General features: G+C 36.5%; 1 protein-coding gene across 6 annotated transcripts in view; it reads right to left on the reverse strand.

Annotated features, from left to right (window-relative positions):
• The window catches only part of Kiz (kizuna centrosomal protein), a 111,963-nt gene that overhangs the window by 69,054 nt on the left and 22,995 nt on the right, over positions 1–19,914 (reverse strand). For all 6 annotated transcript variants that reach the window (XM_074074228.1, XM_020176662.2, XM_074074226.1 and 3 more), the window contains 2 exons: positions 12,131–12,776; positions 11,276–11,588 (listed from right to left, as the gene is read on the reverse strand). In XM_074074228.1, the coding sequence (XP_073930329.1) occupies positions 11,276–11,588; positions 12,131–12,776 (959 nt within the window). The remainder of the gene's footprint in view (positions 1–11,275; positions 11,589–12,130; positions 12,777–19,914) is intronic.

The raw sequence follows: 19,914 nt of genomic DNA on the forward strand, positions 1-19,914 counted from the left end.
TCTTTATTTTCTATCTTTCTGCTTAAATCACCCATTTGTTCTGCAAGTTGATCACTTTTTCCATTATGGTCTATCATATTAATCATAGTTACTTTAAATTACCAGGCTGATAATTCCAACATCTGCCATATCTGAGTCTGGTTCTGATGCTTCTTCTATGTCTTTTTGTCAGCTAAGATGCCTTGTTTTGTTGAAAACTAGACATGATGTACTAAGTAAAGAGGTCTTTGGAGTAAGGTTTTATGCTCATCTGGTTAGGAGTCAGACTGTTTATTGTTTGCTATAGCTATAAATGTAGGAATCAGAGGCTAAAATTTCCTTGGGTGCCCTTGTTTTTGTCTTGCTTTGTCTGTGTTTTCCCTAGACAACTTCTTAAATAAGAGCTGGATGTATACTCCTTTCAGTTGTATACCTCTGTTACTATATAGGAGCCTTACCAAGTGGGTGAAAGTGTATAGAGGAATGGGACTGTTCTATAGTACTATGATTAGATCTCAGTCATTTAGTGAGCACACCCAAGCACCTTTGCAAGTTCTTCTCAGTCCCTCCCTCCCCTTTTATCTAGGTCCCTTATGTTATTCTGAGGCCAGCAGTCTATAATGAGATGGCTGGCAAAGGTTAGCAAACTGGGTTCAAGTTGGTCAATGGAGACTCCTTTTAACATCTCAAGTACAGACACAGTGATAATGACCATGATTACCATCTACTTTGCTGATGATCAGGTCTTAGGACCACTTCCCTGGAAACCTGGTTCTAAGCCTTTGAAAATTTAAACCAATATAAGCATAAGGAATTTGCTAAACTAGCTTTCTATCACTCTGATAAAATTCCTAAGAACAGCAACTTAGGGAGGAAGGATTTATTTTTGGCTTATGGTTTCAGAGGCTTCAATCCATGATCACTTGGTTCCATATTTCTGGGCCATAATGAGGCAGCACATCATGATAGTGGAAGCATGTGGCAAAGGTTATTCATTTACAGCAGCCAGGAAGCAGACACAGAATACCTGTGTTAGTTGGCTTTCTCCTTTTTCCCCTTTCATTCCATCTGGACCCCTGGCCTATGGGATGGTGCTGCCCACATTCGTGGTGCGTTCTCCTGATTAGTTAATCCTCTCTAAAACACTCTCACAGTCATACTTAGAGGTGTGTTTTAGAATATGGTAATCTTGAACTGACAGAGGCCACTATGGGAAGGGAACCAGGAAGTAGTGAAGAGGGCTGGTAGAGATGAACCAATGTGGGTTGCAATACACATGTGCATGGAAGCAATGCTAGGAATCTCTCTGCATACCTATCTTTATCCCATGAAAGCAAAAACACATCTTTCTTATTATCTCTTATGTTTTCTCTTCAACAAAATTGGAGAACAAGAGGGTGGATCAGGTTCTGCCTGTAAGTAGTTGGGGGGGGAGGTGGCCCAAACAATGCATACACATGTGAGTAAATGTAAAAATGATTAAAAAATAAAAGAAGAGGTATGCTTTACTAATCTCCTAGGTGTTCCTCAATCCAATCAAAATTAACCATCACAGGAATGTCTTTAATTAAATTTTTCAGACCAAAATAGTCAAGACTGGGGAAATAAGTGCCAGGCAGAAAAACCAAGGGGATACCCTGATGGCTAAACCTAATGACACTGTGTTATTTTTCCCAAAGTGTAATGTACAATCTTACTTTGGTAACAAAGGCCAGAATCTGTGCTCCACACAGACAAGGCTCAGGCACTATCCAAGTTGATGGAGTAGAAGTCATATCCATGGAAAACAAGTAAGTGTGCTAAAGAAAATACCCAGCTGAGAAGAGATACCTGAAGGCATCATATCAGAAAAAATGATGAATTTATAAATATGCTTTCAGTATGTAAACTGAATTTAAAGTAAATTCTAAGAGAACACAGTTCTAACCTATTATTCTAGGCTGCACAATTACCAGCAGCAAATATTCCTAGATACAGTAACTTCTTTCCTATATTTAACTTTAAAGCAGAATTAAATTAAAATCACTAGATAGGATTCAACCTATTTTCACATTTTTATTACCCTGAAAATCAAAACTTTCATTTCACTTAGTTTCAAAGGCAGCATTACATCCTGCTTTCAGTCACATCCCAGGCAGAGAGAAAACAAAGCAACTTTGCAAGTACTTTGTTCAAGCTTAAAGAAAGGCACAAAGCACTTCATCACAAAAAAAAAAAAACAGTATGGATGGAGCAAAAAGTCAAATTTTCATGGCTTAGTTTTCTTTCTCTAATTAAATAATCTAATTTGCCTCCTTATTTAACCTTACAAAATATTGTCCTTAGTGAATGATACTGCAGCTTTCTAGTAGTAGAGAGTTATGGGGAAACAGCATAGAGTAGCAATTAAGAATGCCATCTCTGGACCAAGATAACCAAGTTCAAAGTGTACTTTGTGACTCTGGACATGTTACCTAACTCTCTGTGCTTTAGTTTCCTCATCTATAAAATGGTGATAATAGGGCTGATGGAATAGCTGAAGAAGCAGAGTGCTTGCCTAGTTAAGCATGAGGCCCAGAGTTCAAACCACAGGACAGATGTAGATGTAGATGTAGATGTAGACAGATATAGATATAAAGTGGTGATAATGACAGGATTAAACTAATTATTACAAATAAAATTCCTATGACAGTACCTGGCACAGAGTCAGTGTTACTGCAGGGCATATCACCATTATGATTGTGATTTGAAAAGTAAAACACAGACATAAAGGGCAAGAATTCTGGCACTAGACTACCAGTTTGGATCCTAAAGGCACCTGTTCCTTACCTTCATAAATAACTTCATAGCTACTTTCCTATTCACTCTATTGCCAAATCTTGGAGCCATCTTCTGCTCCCTTTTTCAACCACATCCAATCTCTAACTAATCCTGATGGTTCTTCATAAAAATATATGGAAAGATACATGGGAGAATTGGGATCTTCCCACTTCTCACCATCTCACTTATGCCACCCTAGTCTAAGATAATAGCATCTCTTCCCTGGATCACTGTAAATATTCTCTGAACAAGTCTCCGTCCTTCTACCCTTTCCTCCAGTTTATTTTCCATTAAGCAGTCAGAGTGATCCTTTATTTCCCTTGAAATACAATCCAAAATTCTGCTTATAGCCTACGGACTCTTCGTGATGGGACCCACTGTCAGTCTCTCACTTCAACTTCTTATCCTCTTACATCCTCTGGTCCAGCCATACTAATCTCTTTGCTATTCTAGAAACACCCAAATATGCTTTTCATTGCATGGCCTCTGTATTGTGGTTCCCATTGCCTAGTATGCTCTTCCTCAAGATATACCTTATCCATCTCCCAGATATAGGAGGGGAAAGAGGAAATATAAACTGAGAAACAAACAAATATACTAGGGTAAAAAGTGAAATAATAAAGAATAGAGCAGATCAAGTGTATAGTGAAGGTATGAGCACAACTCATTGAGTCTTTCCCACTCACTTCAGGTCTCTACTCAAATTCTATCTGAACAGAGACTTTCTGTGATTATTTTATATTAAAGTGTACCCATGTCTTCCCTATCCACTTAAGTATTTATTCTTTATCATAATATTTTTCACACAGATTGTTTCTTGGTTTATTTGTCCTTCTTCCTCTCCACACACATGATCATTAGTTCCATAAGGGCAAGAACAGCACCTGGCACACAACAGGCTCTCAATGTCAAATGAGTACATTCACTTCTTAGTTATTTTTAGACTTCTAACAAATTATACCCAAAACTTAGTAGCTTAAAACAACAACCAAGTTACTAAGTTTATGATTTTGTGGGTTAGGTCATTTGGTGATATTTAACTTGTGGATGGACTCATCTGAAGAGTCCAAGAAGCCTTCCCCTATATGTTTGGCACTGTGGTATGGATGCCTGGAAGGAGAAGACTCAGCTAGAACCATAGACCAAGCAACTAAATATAATTTCTTCACCATCATGGCAGCCTCAGAACAGTCATATTTCTTATTTGATTATGGTTCAAGGTTCCAAGGGTGAGAGTTCCAGCAAACAAGGTAGGAACTGGTGACTTTTTATAACTCAGTTTCAGAAGTCACAGAGCATCAATTCTATCATGCTCTATATGTTGGAAGTGGCCATAAGCACAAGAGATTCAAAGAAAGGATAAAAGAAATGCTGAAAAATTTGCAGCCATAGTTTAAATTTCCATGACTCCATAGCCCACAGTGCAGAGAGCTTTGGACCTAGCAGGTATTCAGGAAATTTTAATTGAATCAAAATGGAATTTAAAGGATGGGACTTTCAACTGTGGTAGTACAAGTGGAGGGAAAATAATTTAATACAGAGGCTTAGAAAGAATAATTTAAAATAATCTACATACTTTACCATTTATTTTTGTTTTGTTTTGTTTTGTTTTAAGACAGTGTCTCTCTATGAAGCCCAGGTTGGCCTCAAAATCACTGTGTAGCCCAGGCTGGCCTCCAACTGGAGATCTTCCTACCTCTGCCTGACGAGTGTTGGGATTACAGGCTTGTGCCTTCACACCTAGATGATCTACATACTTTCCAAAAAAAGAGTAAACATCAAGCTCAATATAGAATGCCTGTGGTAGGCTCACCAGTAGACTGGGCATAGTTAAGAAAAGAATCCGGGTGTGGAAGGCTGAGGCAGATGGATTCCTTGATTCTCACTGACCCCAAGAGTTTGGATCCAGCCTAGGCAATGTAGTGAGATGAAAACAAGGAAGCAAGAGAAAGAGGGACAAAGAAAGGGGGTGGAAAACCAGTGGACTTGAAGAAAAACCTCCCAAATTGAAGTGTAAAGAGCAAGGCCTTGAGTTCAAACTCCAGTACCACACATGTGCACACACACACACACACAGCCAATAACTGTGGAACAACTACAAAAGGATGTAACATATATGACACAATGGGAATATTGGAAGGATAATTAAAAAGGTAAGAAGCAGAAGAAAATTTTGAAGTAATAATGACTGAGGAATGACTAAAGGAATAACAGATCCTAAACCATAATTTGGAAATTCAGAGAACACCAAGAATAAATAGCAATCTACACCCAGGAATATGTGCACATACCTACCAATATGAGAAACAGACAAATTCCATTATTATAGAGACTTGAACATACCTCTGTCAGCAGGCAGTCAGTAACGAAATGGGTAAACTAAAGAACACCATGAATCAATTAGATCTAACTGACATTTATAAGACACTTCATCCAACAACAGCAAAATATATATTCTTTTCAAATGCATCTACCAAGATATACCACATTCTGGGGAATAAAACATACCTCAATGACTTTAAAATAATAATTACTCTGATTAGGAAATATGCTTTCAAACCAAACAAAATACAAAATACCATAGACTGGGTGGCTTAAACAACCAAAATTTATTTCTCATAGTTCTGGAGGCTAGGAAGTACAAGATCAAGGTGATCAATTCAGTTCCTGGTAAGGCCTGCAACTGGCCACCTTCTTTCCATGTCCTCATATGGCAGAGGAGAGAGAGCTCTGGTGACTTTTCCACTTATAAAGGCACCAGTCCTATGGAATTAAGGTACCACCTTTATGACCTCACATAATCTTTATTACCTCCTCATAGGCCCTGTCTCCAAAAACAGCCACATTGGTGTTCAATTCCAACACAGGAATTGGTCAGGGGGGAACACAAATATTTGGCCCATTACATCTGACTAGTCAAGAAAAGACACAAATACCAGAAGACACAAAAATCAGAAATGAAAGAGAGACCATAATTACTGATCCTAAGGATATTTAAAGGAGTAATAAAGGAATAGTATGAACAACTCTGTGTATAAATTTGATAACTTAGGAAATGGACAGATTCCTTGAAAGACATAATCTATCAAAACTCATACAAAGAAAATAGATAATATGAATAGGCCAATATCAATTAAATAAATTGAATCAATATTTAACTTTCCAAAGCCAGGCCCAGATGGGTTCATTTGTGAATTTTATCAAACATTTAAGGAGTAAGTTATACCAATTCTCTATAATCTCTGCTCTGCAAAAAAAGATGTGTTAATAGACAAGCCACAGACCAGGAGAACACATTTGCAAAATACCTTACTACTCTGATAAATGACTGGTAATCAAAACATAGAAAGAGCTATTAAAATTCAACAGTAAGAAAGTATACAATTGAATTAAAAATAACAAGAGGTATCAATGGATTCCTTATCAAAAAGGATTTATAGATAGCAAATAAGTACATGGAAAGAAACTCAACATCATGTATCATTAGGAAACTGCTAATTAAAATGAAATAACACTACACAACTTAACAGAATGGGTGAGAATACCAAATTCTGAGAAGAACTTGGAGCAATGACAATCCTCATTCACTGCTAATAATAGTGAAGAATAGTACAGCAATTTGAAAGTTTCTTTCAAAACTAAATACAGACTTACCTTATGACCCAGCTATTTCACTTTTGGTATTTATCCAAATAAACTGAAAACATATGTTCACACAAAAACCTGCACGTGAACTTTATGGCAGATTTCTTCATAACTGACAAAACTCAGAAGCCACCAAGATGTCCTTCAATAAGTGAATGGATAAATAAATTTTGGTACATCCAGATAATGTAATATTATTCAGTGCTAAAGAGAAATGAGCTAGTAAATCATGAAAAGACCTAAGTAACCAAATATGTATGCTGCTTAATGAAAAAGTTAATCTGAAAAGGATACTCACTACCTGATTCTTCTAAATGACATTCTGGAAAAGCCAACACATAGGGACAGTAAAAAGGTCAGGGCATGCCAGGTGTTCAGGTTGAAGAAAGGGATGGGAGATGAGTAGATGGAGCACAGGGGATATATAGGCAGTAAAACTATTCTGTGTTATGCTGAGTGCTACTATAAAAGTAGATACATGTCATTACTCATCTGTGAACAAAACAAAGCAAAACAAACAACCTTAATATATTACTATATATTAAGTATTATATATTACTATATTCACTAGAGAAGAACCAGAGAAATATGTTTTCATGAGAAATTGCTTGTTGGTTAATGCAGATATGCACAATGACTTTTCTAGCTTCCTATCAATGTATCATGTTTTACTGCTGCTTACCTGAAGTGGTTATGTGTGAAACACGCTTGGTCAGATCAGAGATGTGAGGGTGTGAGATGAGAAAAAGCATGTTACCTTAGCTGCTGGGCTGCTCACTTGCTCAGCTACTTTGTCACCATGTCTTATCACACTAAGCCTTGAACACATCTGCTCAGCCTGCTCATTGTCATTATAATTATGGGCAGATACTTCTACCCACATAATCCTTGCAAAGATACAATCCTTGCTTCCAATTTTTCAATTTGATTGTATCAATTTTCTATTGCTATAAAACAAATTATCAAAAACTTGGCACCTAACACAAATGTATTATCGCATAGTTCCCATGGGACAGAAACCTGGATGTGGGTTAGTGGGGTTCTTTGCTCAACGCTGAAATTAAGGTGGGGCTGCAATCTGAATGGAGGCTCAGGGTACAATTCCAAGCCAATGGTGGCTAGCAGAATTCATTTTCTTGTGGCTATAGGATGGAAGCCCTTAGTTCTGAGCGGTTATAGAAACCATTCCTTGCTATGTGGCCATTTTCACAACATGGCATTTTGCCATCTATCTCTCCAACTTCAGTAAAGGCCCATCCTTTTTTTTTTTTTTTTCTTGGCAGTACTGGGGTTTGAACTCAGGGCCTCATGCTTGCTAGCCAGGTGCTAGCAAGAACCACTTGAGCCACTCTTCCAGCCCTTTTTTGTGTTAAGTATTTTTGAGATAGGGTCTGGCAAACTATTTGCCTAGGGCTGGGCTCCAACCACGATCCTCCTGATCTCTGCCTCCCAAGTAGCTAGGATTACAGGTATAAGCCACCAGCACTAAGCAGGTTCAGTCCCTTTTAAAGTCTTGCCTGATTAGGATGGGCCTACCTGAATAATCTTTGAGACCTTCATTATATCATCTATAACATCCTTCATTTGCTATATAATATAGCATAGATGCAGGAGTGAAATCCACCAAAGTTCCTGACGTTCAAGTTAAGGTGATTACACAAGGCATAAATAAGAGTGGGCTGAGAATCTTGGGGCCATCTCAGAATTCTGCTTATCACATGGTGAATTAATCCTGATGAAATTAATGTTGTCAGATTAATCCTCCTTAATCAGGCCAATCATCATACTGCCCTTCTTTTAAAATAATTTTCAATAGTTCCCCAAAACACATAAAATGAATTCTAAATTCATAATTCAAGGCCCTTCTCAACTTGCCCCAGGTGACATATAGATCTTAACTCTCACTGGCCCTCCTCTATCAGTCCTCGGTCACAGGGCCCCTTTGCTCTGCTTATCCCATGCCCTCTGTATCCTTTGTGGCCACATTTGTTCTTGCTTCCTCCTTCTTACTTAAAGCCTACCTAGCCTTCAAGATGCTGCACTGAACTTTGTACAAATCTTTTCTGACTTGAATTTCTTGCCTTTTCTTCACTTCTTCAAACACTATGGTGGAGCATAAATTTATCCCTGTGTGCATATCCTTTTGCAATGCAACTTTGTCACTCAGCCCAAAACATGGACTGAGTATCTCTACTCCTTGACTCTGGGCCAGACCATGTGACTTTCTTTATCCAGGGGAACATTAGCAAACATGATGCCAGAAGACACTTAAAAAGCACTTCTGTAGGGATGGGAGTGCAATTCAGTGGCAGAGCATTTGCTAGCATATGCAAGGACCTAGGATGGAACCCCAGTATTGTAAAACAAAATAAAATAAAACAAAACCAAAAAAAGCACTTGTGTGCTGGGGCTTGCACTCTTGCTGTCTTGGTAACCCTGCATAGGGTGCCAAATCATCCCTATGGCCCCAAATGACACTGGGCCAATCACCTATCACATGAAAAATAACAAATGTTAGTGTTTTAAGTCATGGAACATTTTATCAACTTTTGTAGCAAATTACTTACTGTTTAAGAATAAACAGATTCAAAGAAGTCCTTTTTAGTACCAAATTTACTCAGTTTCATTCTAGTAGCTTGTGTTGAAGAAATTGTATACAAATTACAGCTTATTTTTTTTTCAGTCCTGGAGTTTAAACTCAGGGCCTCCACCTTGAGCCACTCCACCAGCCCTTTTATGTGAAGAGTTTTTTTTGAGATAGAGTCTCATGAACTATTTGCCTGGGCTGGCTTTGAAATGCAATCCTCCTGATCTCTGCCTCCTAGGATGTAGCTAGGATTATAGGCAAGAGCCACCAGCACCTGGCCACGGTCTGGTGTTTAGTATCTGGAAGCTCTCTGTGGGAGTTAGTCATGAAGCTTATGCCATGACTTTTAAAGGTATAAACAGCCCAAAGTATCTGTCAATAGAGGAATGGACAAATGAAATATAGTATATCCATATTGGAATGTTATTCAACCATAAAAAGGAATGAGGTTCTGGTATATATTATGACATGGAGGAACCTTGAAGAAATTATGCTAACTGAAATAAGCCAGACATAAAGGGACAAATATTATATGATTTCACTTATAAAAAATATTTAGAGTAAGTAAATTCATAGAGCAGTAGGTCTGTGCTTATTAGGGACTTGCATGACAATTACACAACATTGCGAATGCAATTAATGCCACAGAACTGCATAATTAAAGACAGAAAGTTTTATGTCATATTTATTTTACTATAGTATTTGAAATTAATGTAACATACTCATATTTCTTGTACAAATTTTATACTGTAATATATCTTAATAAAGCTATTAAAAATTAAAATACAACAAAGAAAAAACACCAAAAATACTTGTTTCATTTCTTTCCTTAGAGTTTTCCTTCACTGCCAGGAAACTCAAAACTAAGTTTTAAGTTCAAACATAGCAACTCAGCTGGTACACAGATGTGCTAAAAATCACTGTTTTCATCACTATCATCAAATCAGAGGATCCAGATTTCTGTTCATATCTTTCTGTGTTTCCTTCACTCATCATCTTTGCTAACTAAAATTCATTCAAGTGATCTTTCTCCAGGCCCCAACAGACCCTGCCATGGTTAATATTGATGGTCAACTTAATTGGATTGTGAAGCACCTAGGAGATTAGTAAAGCACATTTTTGCATGTGTCCATGAGGGTGTTTCTAGAAAGGACTAAGTAAGGGGGGAAGATATTCCCTGAATGTAGGCAGTACCGTAACATAGGCTGGGGCCTGGATGGAATGAAAGGCAAAAAAGGAGAAAGCCAATTAACTCAGGCATTTTCTCTCTCTCCTTCTTGTCTACCTTGAGGTGAAAAGCTTCTGCCACATGCTCCCGCTGCCATGATGTTCTGACTCACCACAGGCACAAAATCAACAATCAAGGACTGTGGAAAGAAATCTCTGAAACATCAAGCTAAAATAAATAGTTTTCTCCTTTAAGTTGTTCTGTCAGGTATTTTGGTCACAGCTTTGGAAAGCTAACTAACATAGACTTTAAAGTAAACTGAGAGGCTAAACCTCTGAGGTTATGGTATTAATTCTGCAAATATGACACTATAGTAACCCTCAAAAAAAAGGAGAAGAGCTCATCCTAAACATCAAATTAAAAGAATGAAGGGCCTCAAAAGCAGTGAGGAACAAGGTAACCAGCATCATTTAAAAATACCTTCAGTCTACTTCTGGAGAGTGCTTTCACCACACAAAATCAAAAGGCTCAAATCTGATAACCCAGGCACAGATACAACCATCGTTGACTGACCTTTTCATTCTAGGGATGCCTTATTTACAGAAATATTCAAAAATTCACCAAATAGCCATGTTTTCCCATAAACATTTAAAAACCACACTCCAAAATTCCAAGGAGCCAGCCCTGGATTAATTTTTTAAAAAGCCTGAAGATAGGGGTGGACGGGGGTGACTTATGAGTTAACAAGGGATTAATTAGATATAATTATAAACTGCCAATCACCACAATTCAATGATACTCAGACTTTTAAAAGCTATTCCAATACTCTGGTTTCTCTTTAGATCGTATAAATCTTTTGCCTTTTAAAAGCTATTCCATTACAAGGAGGGGCACAGAGGAAAAAAAGGAGGAGCGATGGGGTGCAAGAAGAGGAGGGAAAGAAAAATAAAAGAAAATTAGATCTTTTCTAAAAGGCTACTTATAAGACTTAAGAAACTTACACATTCATGGCCAAGTGCTCAATAATATTTCCCAGTGAAATGATCTCTAAAATTTTATAAATAAAAAAGAACAGTTTAAAAAAAAGAATGACTTACTGTCTTATTGGTGAGTTCATGGAAGATTCCTTTTTTGAATCAGGAGAACTTACAGCTTGAAAAATACAATTTTTTTTTCCAGTGGACAGGGCATCTCTTTCTTGCTCAGTGTGGATTAATCTAAAGGCCTCTATTCTTTCTCCCTCCATCTTGTCACCTGGATTCAGCCGTGGTTCTGGACTTTCTAAAATCAGATCATCTTCACTTACAGAGACTGTGAGGTCACTGCTGCTGCACAAACTTTCCTCCTCTTCTTCTTCCTGCATCTTTATGAAAGGTCTTTGTGACTTTGGATCCCCATGGGCAAGATGATCTAAAAGTGGGAATATGAACATATTACTGACCATTAATTGGATGGAGAATTGAGGTAACAGAGCAAAATTACTAATCAATTAAAAACATGTACAAAAAATTTACAACCTGTTATAGTACTTAAAAACTCAAATATATCTTTAAAAATTTTCTAAATTTCCTTTAATTTTTAATTACTGCTGAGCTATACCACGAGTTTTCAAAAATTTTTTTTAAATATGTAAGTATTTTTGAAGTACTAGGAATTTGAACTCAAGGCTTCACACTTGCTACATACTCTACCCCTTGAGTGAGGCCTTTAGCCCTTAAAATAATTTTTAAAAAATCATAGTGATTTTTTAAAACTCAGTGACTTAACTTTCAAAGATATTTGTACATACACATTGAAGAACTTCTTAGAGTTGAATTAATTAACAAAGTCTCTATTTTGGATTTTGGCAGAGATAAAATTTGATTATATTCTGTTCTTATATAAGATCATTATCACCCAAAGAAACTAAACACTAACAAAAATCAGCAATCAAACTCAGCCTATCAACCCACCTGAGAAACCTTCCCAGGCAGAATGCTTCTCTTGAGACCACTTATTTTCAGATGCACAGTGTTCTGAAACTGATACCGCAGAGACTGGCGGGCTGGCTCGCTCTTCCTCAACCTCAATATGTTCTTGTGTCAGTACTTCTCCCTCTGATCCCTCTGATCTGCTGAAACTGTCACACCTTAAATCAGTGGTTCTGTTTTCTGGGCTTAATCTTTCCTGTAACGAGGAATGAAGTTCAGCAGACTTTTTGCCTTCAGATAAATTACTCTTGCTGTGACGTGTGTTGTTTCCTATCTCCAAGCAATGAGTTTGTTCCTCCTCAGACAACACACTGGCTGTGACTGGCATTTTCTCACCAGTCTGAAGAGATGTCTTTCCATCTATTTTGTCAGTCTTATTTAAGCACTGTGTGTCACTATTAGTTTGTACTACACAGCTGTCTGTCACATTACTGCTCTGGGCTGTCTGTTGGTGTGAATGTGGGTCAGGAATTGAAAAGTTCTTTGTGGGCTGGGGAGATTTCTGCTCTGTACTGAAATCGCCAATGCTTGAGATGGCTGACATTGGGTGACCCATAAAGATCGTTGCTGGTTGATACAATCCTCTTGACATAGCTGTCCCCAAACTGATTCCTGCTTGCACTGCAACCTGCAAAAGGAGACAGGAGTTAAACAATTAGGTTGTTTTCAGAAATGAAAGGAGTTAAAGGAACTATAGCCATCAGTACCTACATGTTTAATAAAAGTCATGACTTTTTACTTAACAAATGAGCAAAAAATAGTAGGGTCCATACTATATACATGTACTTAATGCAACTGAGGTGCATGATTAAAATAAAATCAAACTAGTAGTTATGTTATGCATATGCAATAAAAAAAAGCCCCCTAGGCATTTAGTCCATCTTCTCTCTCCATCTTGTCACCTGAATTTGATTGTGGTTCTCAAGTTTGAGGCTAGCCTCAACTAGATCTTATCTCAAAAAACCAAGAAAAAAACCTTTCAATAATCACCTTCCGGATAGTATTAAAATAGATGGCATCATGTATAAAATATTAATAATTTGTAACCAAACCGTAAATAACATCAGTTTTTCCTGAACATCCTCAAGGAAATTTAAAGCAATTTAAATTTACTGGCACATCTATAGGAAAAATTTATATGGTCTTGCACAGAAAGAGAGGGAATGAAGAAAGAATGAGAGACAGAGAGAAGCAACTGGTTCAATGGCTTGAACGAGGGTACATGATGGGAAGCAGAACTAGAAGTAATAAGTATGAAGTCTTCAGAAAGTTAAATGCTTTTCTTCCAAAGGGACCAAAACACTTCCATAGATATAACATATAACAGCATTTATTTCATAGAGATATAGAGTATACAGGGAGCTGTAAGATGTATTTTCACCCCTCCTCTGCAGATGGAAAATATGAGACCCAAATTTTAAGAGAGAAAATGTCATATGCACAGCTGAAACAGAATCTAAATCTTGCTTCTCTTCAAAAACTCATCTTCTGTTCCTGAAATTTAAAAAAAAAGACAACTTTGAAGTCAACAAATGACCAGAGATGCCATAGAAAGTGGTAGAATAAGGACCTTTGATAATTCTCTTGTTCCACAAAAGAAATAACACTGAAAAAAATTTCAGAATAACTTTTCAGACCCGTGGAAACTAACCAGGCTTAAGGCAATCTGGGAAGCATTTTTATTTAAGAGAAACATCTGAATTTTATTTTATCTTATTTTGGTGGTACTGGGGTTTGAACTCAGGGCTTCACACTTGCTGGCAGGCGCTTTCTCACTTGAGACACTTTGCCAGCCCATGAATCTTGATGAGAACAGTGAGCTTCATGGTGTTTTAATGTACCTTATTCTTCTCCACTCCCACACACATACTTGCCAGGTGGGGAGTGAGCTTAAAAACCTGTACTAACAGTGAACAAGCTGCCTGTTAGCCTCTGGAAGAGGGAGAACAGGGATCAAATTCCTATAAGGAAGGAAACTCTACATTTGAAAAGTATAATCACTGGAGTGAAAAACCAACTGGAGGGGCTACACAGCAGATTAGAATAAGAAGAAAAAAAGAGTTAGCAATCCTGAATATAGGTCCATTGAGATTATCCAATCTGAGGAAAAGAAAGGAAAAAGAAAAATAAGCAGAATCTCAGAGACCTGTGGGACACCATCAAGTATACCAAATGCAAATAATGAAAATCCCAGAAAGAATGTAGAGAGAGAAATGGACCAAAAAAGTTTTGAAGAAATAACAGAAAAAATAGCAGGGGAGCTCAACAAAGTCCAGTAGAATAAATTTAAAAAGATCCATATCCAGACATTAATTTCAAATAGAAAACTAAATCCAAAGCAGACAGAAGGAAGATTAGAGCAGAAACAAACAAGTTAGATAACAGAAACACATAGAGAAATCAATGATACCAAAAGGTGATTCTGTGAAAAGATGAACAAACTGACAGGCAATCCCTTCGATAGACTCATCAAGTAAAAAGAGGGAAGACTCGAATAGCTAAAATTACAAATGCAAGTGGGTATTTTGTTACTGACCAAAAAGGTACAATCAAAGTTGACCCAAGAACTAGAAAATCTGGCTGCATGCATTGACTCACGCCTGTAATCCCAGCAACAAGGAAATCACAAGGATCGCAGCTTGAGTCCAGCCTGCAGAAAAAGTCAGCAAGATCTCATCTCAACAAATAAGCTGGGTGTACTAGTATATACTTGCAATCTTAGCTACTCAAGAGGCATAGGTAGGATGATTGTGGTCCAAGGCAATCCAGGGGGAAAATATCTGAAAAATAACATAAAGCAAAAAGATCTCAAGTGTACAGTGCTTGTCTAGAAAACACGAAGCCCTGAATTCAAATTCCAGCACTGCCAGAAAAAAAGGTAGGAAATCTGAATAAACCTATATGAAGGTAAGTGATTTAATTAGAAATAAAAAACTTTCCACAAAGTCAAGTCCAGAACTAGAAGGCTTCACTTGTGAGTTCTACCACTTATTTGAAGAAGGATTAATGCCAACCTTCATAAACTCTTCCAAAAATAGGAGAAGAAGAAATATTCCTTACTGATACTATGAATTTGGTTTTTCACACCAAACACAAATAAAAGACATCACAAGAATGATGTCTTTCATCATTCCACTACTTTTTATGCATATAGATGAAAAATTCCCAGTGAAAACATAGCAAACTGAATCAAACAACACATAAAAGGATTATATACCATTACTAAATACTCAGAATTTATGCAATGTTGAATCAACATATAAAAATGTTTTTAGTGGCACACACCTGTAATCCCAGCACTTGGGAGACTAACGTAAGAGGATCATGAATTCAAGGCCTGCCTGGGCTACATAGTCAGATCCTGTCTCAAAAAAAAAAAATTTTTATATTGATTCAACATAAAAGTCAATTAGCTCCACAATGTATCAAAAAATCATATTGTACATGGCATATACATATAATTTTATCTGTCAATGTAAAACAATAATGAAATGAAGTAAATCTGGTGGCAAAGTAGAAAAAATTCTCAAATAAAATCAATTAATGCAATATGCCATATTAAGAATAAAAAAACCTCATATGATTACTTCTATATAGCATTTGACAAAATCCAATACTCAAAAACTAAGTTTTTATCAACCTATAAAGTACATCTATGAAAAACCTGCTAACATAAATCAATGGTGAAACATAGAATACTTTCTCCCTAAGATCAAAGTTAATAACAGAATGTCTATTCTCCTAACTTTCATCATCCTCTATCAATGTACTGCAGACCCAAGCAAGGGCAGACAGCAGAAACAATATTGTGAAAATGGCTATACTACTAAAAGCAATCTATATGTTCAATGCAAACCCCATCAAAATTCCAATGACATCCTTCACAGAAGAATCCTGAAGTTCATATGAAAGCACAAAAGACCTTGGATAGCCAAAGCAATCCTGAGCAAAAAGAGCAACACTGCAGATATCACAATACCTTACTTCAATCTATGCTACAGAGCCATAGTGCTAAAAACAGCAGGGAACTGGTATAAATGCAGACACGAGGACCAATGGAACAGAACAGAAGATCCAGACACAAACCCATGCAGCAATAACCATTTGATTTTTGACAAAGGAGCCCAAAAAAGGAGCCAGGATACAACAGAGCCACTTGCATACCCATGTTTATTGCAGCAGTATTCACAATAACCAACCTTTGAAAACATCCCAGCTGCCCTACAACTGATATACAGATTTCTTAAATGTGATATCTATCTATCCACACACAATGGAGTATTATTTAGCAATAAAGAAGAATGAAATTCTGTTGTTTGCAGGTAAATGGATAGAACTGGAGACCACAGTGTTAGGTGAAGGAAGCCAGGCTCAGAAGGATAAAAGTCATGTGTTTACCCTCACATGTGGCAGCTAAACCTAAAAGATAAATATATGCATAAATGCATATGTGATCTTATATATAAAGAGAGAAAAAGATGTCTGTGTGTGTTTGTGTGTGTGTGCATGTGTGTGTGTGTGTGTGTGTGTGAGAGAGAGAGAGAGAGAGAGAGAACATGATTTTAATAGTGGGTCTGTCTGAGGGGATGAAGGGGAGGGCAGGAGAGGAAAAGAGAGTGAATAATATCAAAATAAATTGCATCTGTGTATGAAGATGATATAACAAAGTGCACTGAAAGCTGCTGAATAATAGGGAAGCACAGTGATAAAGAAAGAGTAATAAAAGGGGTTAATCTGATTAAAGTACAATATATGCTTGCATGAAATACCATAATTAAACTCCCTGAACCATCAATATGTGCTTTAAAAAATGAACAAGGTAAAACAGTCACTGTCTAGCTATAGGGTCCAGTGGGAGGGGGGAGTGTAAATGGGGAGGGTGAATATTGTCGATGTCCTTTGTATACATGTATGAAAATAGAACAATGAAACCTGTTGAAATAGTTCCAAGAAAGGGGAGGGTGATGAGAGAAAATGATGAACGGGGGTGAATATAATCAATTGTAAGCACATATGTAAATGCCACAATGAAACTCCTCTGTACAACTAATATATGCTAATAAAAATATTTTAAAGAAATATAGACTGGCTGGCTACAGAGCGTCTCTCAGTATATTCGATTGATGTTTCCTTATGACTGCATTAAGATTATGAATTTTGGGGCTGGCAGGGTGGCACAAGTAGTAAGCATGCCTGTGCCCTGAGTTTAACTATCAGTACAAACAAAAAAAAATTATGAATTTTGGGCAGAAAAAGAATCACGAAAGAGTTTTTCTGGTTCATAAGTGGCAAGAATAATACTTAGAGCAGAGAGGGCAATTGATATAATACCATTTTATACCCATTATATTAAATTTTTAAAAATAAAATTATAACACTAAATCAGGTTTGAGTCCTGGAATAGAAAAAGGACATTAATAGAAAATCTGGTAAAACCTGAGTAAAGCCAGAAGTTGAGTTAATAGTAATGTACCTATACAAAATGACAACAGGGGCAGAAACTGGGTGATAGATCGAAAGGAACTTTTGGTACTATCTGCAACTATTCTGTAAATCTAAAATTTATATTAAAAATTATGACCCTCAGTATTGAGAAAGGGTAGGTGAAATAAAAGCTCTCACATTCTTGGTAGCAGAATAATTAGGCAGAATCCTCTTTGAAAAGAATCAAGCATCGAGAGTCCTAAACATATTTATTGTCTTTGATTCAGTAATTTTGCATCGAAATTCATCTTAAGGAAATAAATTTGACAGAAAAGTTATGTAGACAAACAAGTTCACGTATAGCTTTTTGGTAGGGCAGTACTGGGGATTGAACTCAGGGCTTCACGATTGCTAGGCAAGCATTCTACCTCTTGAGTCATGCTTGCAGCTCTCATGCACAGCATTATTTACAATCAGGAGAAGTCAGAAGCAACCTGTATGACTATAAAATATGGCAAAATTATGAGGTCACAAAAATTATGTACATGAAAACTAATATAACAAGTGAAATGCTTAGACATGGTAAATGAAGTCAAAGTTTATGTAGATACATCTAAACACAGGAAAAATAAATTCACCAAAATGTGTTTGTGTAAGATTGTCAAGAATATGAACATTATTATTCTTGTCTTTTTCTTTTTCCCATTTAAAAATTCAACTTGAGGTAAATTTTTAAGACTTACTGAGATACAATTCCATATATCATAAAAATTCATCCTTTTAAAATACACAAATTCAGTGGTTTATGGTATTTAGTATATTCACAGAGTTGTACAACCATCACCATAATCAACTTTAGAACATTTTTTATCACCCCAAAAAGAAACCCCATACCTTTTAGCAGTTGCTCCCAAAACTCTCCAACCAGCTTCCAGCTGGAGGCCACCACTAATTTATTATCTCTGGGCATCCACTAATAGATTTACCTATCCTGGACATTTTATACAAATGGAATTATACAATATTTGGTCTCTTTTGATTGATTTCTTTCACCTAGCACAATGTTTTCAAGGTTCGTTCATGCTGTAGCATGTATTGGGTACTTCATTACTTTTTAAGACCAAATGATATTCTGTGGATATATCATATTTTGTTTAGGAATTCTTCAGCTAATGGACATTTGAGTTGTTTCCATGTTTTGGCTATTGAGAATAATACCACTCTGAGCATTTATACAAGATTTTATGTGAATATGTTTTTAACCTCTCGAGTATCTACCTCTGTATGGAATTGCTGAGTCAACTTTTTTAGGAGCTATCAGACTTTTTCAAAATGGCTACAATGTTTTACATTCCCACCAACAATTAAACTTCTATAACTAAAAAGATAACATACCAGAAACTTACAAAAATAGCTGCTACTTGCTTTAAAGTAATAAAACATTTGGACTGACTGGACATTTGCAAAGTAAAATACTAGCTTTAGTAAAATACAAACTAGGCTTCTGTTGGCAGCTTTCCCATTTGCTGAGATAAGGCCTTCAGACAGGTGTCTCTTTTCTTTTTAAGATAGTCTATCATTTTGTTTTCTTAGCAACAGGAAATAAGGTACTCTTTAATGTTAAATTCTGAACCTTATTATGTGTCTTTTCTAAGCACTTTCTGAGTCAGGGAAGCTGAAAAGAGAATACCATGTTTACATTATTGTTGATACTACAATAGTATTAGAAAGTCAAAAGCTTTTAGAGAGAGACATTATTGCCAAAAGGTGGCACATGTATCAGTACTTAAGGATCTGACATAATGACCAAGTTTTCTTATTACTTCCTTTCTTATTACTTTCTTATTACTTCCTGAATGCTAGTGCTATATCTATAATCCAACATTTTAGTTCAGTTCTTTCTTTTCCTGTCACAGTTATCCATTTTCAGTCTTTTTAAAAAGTAGGAAAATGAACATAACTGAAAAAACTTACTAGGAGTTAATTTTTACAGAGAGAGAGAAGGGGACACGGAAATAAGGAGATCCAGTTTGAAATTGTTATAATAATGAACTACAGTATTCAAAAGAGATATGCCTTGACCATTATACTACTTTAAAATGACATTATTTACTATACTTCATGATTTGAAATGCTTAGGAAGTTTTTTTTTTTTTTTTTTTTTTTTGAGGTACTGGGGTTTGAACTCAAGGCCCATACCTTCAGCCACTCCACCAGCTCTTTTTTGTGATTTTTTTTTTTTTTTTTTTTTTGAGATAGGGTTTCAAGAACTATTTGCCCAGGGTTGGCTTTGAACTGTGATCCTCCTGATTTCTACCTCCTAAGTAGGCAGGATTACAGGC

Source organism: Castor canadensis, chromosome 5, assembly GCF_047511655.1.
Source record: "Castor canadensis chromosome 5, mCasCan1.hap1v2, whole genome shotgun sequence".
NCBI classification, from domain to species: domain Eukaryota; kingdom Metazoa; phylum Chordata; class Mammalia; order Rodentia; family Castoridae; genus Castor; species Castor canadensis.